This window comes from Setaria italica, chromosome III, assembly GCF_000263155.2.
Source record: "Setaria italica strain Yugu1 chromosome III, Setaria_italica_v2.0, whole genome shotgun sequence".
Taxonomy (NCBI): Eukaryota; Viridiplantae; Streptophyta; class Magnoliopsida; order Poales; family Poaceae; genus Setaria; species Setaria italica.
The window spans coordinates 13899156-13903689 of record NC_028452.1 but is presented as its reverse complement, the minus strand read 5'-3'; the positions used below and the strand labels follow the sequence as shown (position 1 = coordinate 13903689).

The window sequence follows — 4534 nt, the reverse complement described above, 5'->3', positions numbered from 1 at the left end:
CATCCGAACATCTGATGTGACACTGTTAAAGTTTAACACCTCGTATCCAAACACCCCCTAAAGAAACAAACATCCCAAGAGGGGCGAAGGGTAGCGTAGACTACGTCCTGTATTCTCCTATTTGGCAGTGTCACTTGAAACTAAGTTTTAGTAGCTCCAAGCGAGTTCATGTAGAGAAATAGCTGCTTCTTTGGCTTTGCCAAGTTACAGTACCTTAAGGCAATTTCAAATAAAACATTAGCTGGGCTTTAACGTTAAATTTCACAATATATAGTCAATATAATTTCAGGGAGGTCCAGGGGCTTCCCTGCATCTTCCCAAAGAAGAAACACAAGAGAGTGCGAGCCGACCCCCTTTCCTTCTCTCTCCACCGCTCCTCGTGACGTCGCGTGCCCACGTCTCCCACGGCCCTCGTCCCTCCTCCTCCAGATCCGGTCTCCCCTGCCGCCGCCGATGTCCGAAGATCTAGCGGGATCCCGCCGGTGGCGGTGCGACCTCGGCGGCGACGACCGCTGGCTCTCGGGGGCCGCCGGCGACGACCACTTCGACCGCCTCCCCGACGCGCTCCTCCTCGTAATCTTCAACCGCATCGGCGACGTCAAGGCGCTCGGCCGCTGCTCCATCGTCTCCCGCCGCTTCCACGAGCTCATCCCCCTCGTCGACTCCGTCCTCGTCCGCGTCGACTGCGTCATCCCCGACGAGCCCCCCTCATCCTCCTCGCCGTCGGCGCCGTCCTCTCCCACGGCCTCCGTGCGCGCCCGCGGGGTCTTCTCACAGATCGCGCGCATCGTGCTCGGCGGCATCGTGAAGCCCATCCAGGCGCTCGGTCAGATCCTCTCACCGGCCAACTCTGCCTCCGGCTTTTCGGCATCCTCCGCTTCCTCGTCTTCATCCTTCTCCCCATCTTCGACGTCGTACTCGCCGCTGCCTCCTGGGGATGTGTCGCACCACTCGCCCTCGGAGGTGCTCCGCTCCTTCAAGGAGCTCCGCCACCTTCGCATTGAGCTTCCGTCGGGCGAGCTTGGCACAGACGACGGCGTGATGCTCAAGTGGAAGGCTGACTTCGGGTCCACTCTCGGCAGCTGCGTCATCCTCGGCGCATCCTCGGCCTCGCCGTCCTCCGCTGGCTCAGATGGCACGAGCACAGCTCCCTCTGTTGATAGTGGCCGCAGCGAGCCTGACGAATGTGATGATTCAGGAAGCATCCCGGAATCGTTCTATACAAATGGGGGCCTGAGGCTGCGGGTGGTGTGGACCATCAGCTCGCTGATTGCAGCAGCAGGGAGGCATTACTTGCTGCAGCCAATCGTTGCTGACCACACAACGCTGGAAAGCTTGGACCTGACGGACGCAGATGGGCAAGGAGTGCTCACCATGGACAAGTGCCAACTGCAGGAGCTGCGCGTGAGACCGGTATCAACATCTGCGGCCTCGCACCGGACACTCATGCCGGAGCTTAGCATGTGGCTGTGGTATGCGCCATGCATTGAGCTGCCTGGGGGTTTGGTGCTGAATGGTGCGACTTTGGTGGCCATCAAGCCGAGCGAGGAGGCAACAAAGGACATGGTTGGGAATGGGGCTTCTGTGGCAACCTGGGTCTTAGATGCATTCGAGGAGCCATACCGGACAGCAGCAAGGATGCTTCTCAAGCGGAGGACTTACACCCTTGAGATGAATTCATTCTAATCCATAGAGGAGGTGGTGCTTTTGAAGCTTCATATATGAAAGGTACACTTAATATTATACTGAAATGTGATGTTTGCCTGATTTTTGCTTGTAATTGCTGTTCTGTGTATCAAATAAACTTTGTTCAGCCAACAGGGGTTCTGTGCATTTCTTCACAATTAAATTTTGTTTGATATGTAGTTAGTTTTGCATATGGATTGCTACGAAATGTTCTCATTACTCACTTGCATTTAGTCTGTTCCTGGTTCTGCCATTGTACCAAGTACCAACTTCTAAGTATAGGTAGGTATTGTGCTTCCTCGCTCATCTTAGCCATCCAGCATATAATGATTGACTATATCACTATACAAGGGCCCTTCATTCTGATTCCTCTTCTGAAAGCCTTCCAATCCAAGCTTTGAAAATACACCATTTTACCCCTCATCCCAACAGAATCTTAGCAAATCTTGGATGCCCTTGCCAGTAGTCCAGTAATGACTAATGAACAAGGCATCATCCAGTTTCTTGTAGATGTTTTCTATAATTGAAAATGCCTTTTGTTGCAATTAAAAATGTTTCGTTTTTTGGGTAATAAGTGTAACCGTACCTTTACTGGGCGCCTGGATCAAGTTTAATTAGTTTCCCAAATCCTTTTGTAGTTGCTACAGATGCATGTGGGTTTGTTTGGATTGCATTGTTGGGTTGGACTGTCACACTCACCGGACCAGAATGTGGCCTAATGTGTGGAATTCACATGAGTACAGCTGATAAGAGCTATATTGCATGACCCATGAAAGATTGCCATGCCATTACTGGTTTCGAGTTATCCATTAAACGAACAGGGAAGATAAGATGCTTGAAGCTTGTGGAAGCCAAATATGCTGTGTGTAGCCTGACCAGATGGACTGCTCAGTTTTGGAAAGGATGTCTGTTTCCATCTCTTTCCATTATGTCAATTGTCGGTGTTGTTCGGTGGTCCCATGGCTTATAGGGCACATACTTTTGTTGTAATTAAGTGATTAACTACTTTCTACAGACTTTTCCAAGCAATATGAGAAACCTTTTTTCGTGCACATTGCAAGTCAGTCACCTAACTTCATTACATTTACTCCGGGACCTTCTATTTTGTGTTGTAGTGATGGGAAATTTTCTTTGCAATGGAATTAGGTTAGGGAGGGACCACCTGAATATAGGGTTCATGAGGTTCTTCATGGGTCATATGGAACTCTTGGAGCCCCTAAAATAGTCCCAAGTTGATCTTAACACTATTTATGGTTTAAAAAACATCAAGTTTACTTCAGTTAATGTTCACTACCATGTTTACTCATAAATATATACACGACGTAACACATAAAAAGCAAGAATTGATGGATGCTTTATTTCCATGATGCATATTAGATTTAGAGTGGTGAACAAGTTGTTCCAGCAGCATGATAAGTCAATATGTTTAACATGAAGTTTTATGGCAAGCAGCAACTTTGGCCACCTGTATTAAGATTATCACTTCTGACATATTGCTGAAACCTTCTTTTCTTTTGGCAGGATGTTATATCTACAAGGGGCATCTCTGGCTGCCTTTTATACCCCAATCAACACCTACTTTGGATGTGCTACAATTATGTTTGGTGCATCCCTTCTCATGTTGGGCATCTGCCAGCAAGAACATGGATGGAAATGGAGAGAATCCGTGTGTTAATTTATCGATGCTGGAGTAGAGGCAAGCCATTGCTGAACTGATGGTGTTCGCTATGAGGGAACCCTTACTGCTGAGATCGGATGTGGTGGCATAGATATATTTTTTCCCTTATATGTATCCACATCAAGGTACTAACCTTATGCAATTTCTGCTTTGGATTGCACTGCTTGTTTGCAGAATAGCATCCGATGTGCCCTGTAAATCAACGTGTGTCGTGAGTGTACTCAGATTGGCGTTAGCGAAAGCTGAAAACTGTTACTATAGTATTTCGAAAGGATCTGCAAATGTTGTAGACTGATACTGTGAATCTGGAAATGCTGTAAGCCTTCTGATGTGAATCTGCGTGAGCGCTTGAGTATGTTATAAGGACAGTTTCGCTGGTTCGATTTGCGTTTCCCTTCAGTATTTTTGCTGGTCCGCATGCTGGTTCAATTGGCCTTGGCCTCTGCTCCTAGTTTTGTTGCTATGGTATGATAGGCTTTTTCCTTGACGGGAACCTGATGAGATCAGTCAACGGCCGTCGTCGTGGACAGTCAACTGACTGGTGATCACCGTGCACTACAAAGGGTCGGCATCAGGTATTCATTCACTAGAATGGAATGCCCGGTGCCCTCGGCATCAGGATTCAGGATTCAGCAACGGTGGTCGCCGCGCGCAGCACACGTCCCGCAGCCCGCGCGCAAATCCTGAGCCGCCACCGCCTGCTCTTGGCATCCTGAGCCACCACGAGCACGCGACGCCTGGGCCCGATCGGTGCTGCTCGTGGACGATGATAGTCGCGTCCTCAGCTTCCGCGTCGTGGGCGGCGAGCGCCGGCTCCTTAACAATTTCCCCTACGGTCCACCTGTTCCTGGACGCGCCCGACCCTGCCGAGCTCGTGGAGTCCTACATGGTGGACGTGCCGCCAGGCAACACCGCCGAGGAAACTGTACGTAGCAGCATGTAAACAACATGCATGTCGCATCTCGTAGCATGATCACAGGATTATGCCAAGTACAGGTCTCAAGCAACGATCCAGAAGCAACTAACTAGCTTAACAGCGTTGCATGTCAATTAAATCAAAGGAAAAAAAATCACTACCGATTACTCAAAATTTCTCGTTCTTTTTAGTGGACGCGCAATGCATTTGGCCTGAAACATAGCCTTTATCTAGCTACTGGCTTCTAACACCAG

At 49.3% G+C, this 4534-nt stretch overlaps 1 protein-coding gene across 2 annotated transcripts; it reads left to right on the top strand.

Annotated features, from left to right (window-relative positions):
- The first annotated feature begins 340 nt into the window (after positions 1-340).
- On the top strand, positions 341-3745 carry LOC101767821 (F-box protein At5g46170). 2 transcript variants are annotated; one of them, XM_022825412.1, is made up of 2 exons: positions 341-1728; positions 2325-2738. In XM_022825412.1, exon 1 carries the CDS (start codon positions 454-456, stop codon positions 1684-1686), a length of 1233 nt encoding a protein of 410 aa, XP_022681147.1. In that variant the 5' UTR covers positions 341-453; the 3' UTR covers positions 1687-1728; positions 2325-2738. The 2 variants fall into 2 exon arrangements, with proteins under 2 accessions (XP_022681147.1, XP_004961549.1); XM_004961492.4 differs by lacking the exon at positions 2325-2738 and adding an exon at positions 3208-3745 and having other exon boundaries at positions 345-1728.
- The last annotated feature ends 789 nt before the right edge of the window (positions 3746-4534 follow it).

Coding starts and splice junctions, on each gene's coding strand:
- LOC101767821 (XM_004961492.4), top strand. CDS start 454: ATGTCCGAAGATCTAGCGGGATCCCGCCGGTGGCGGTGCGACCTCGGC.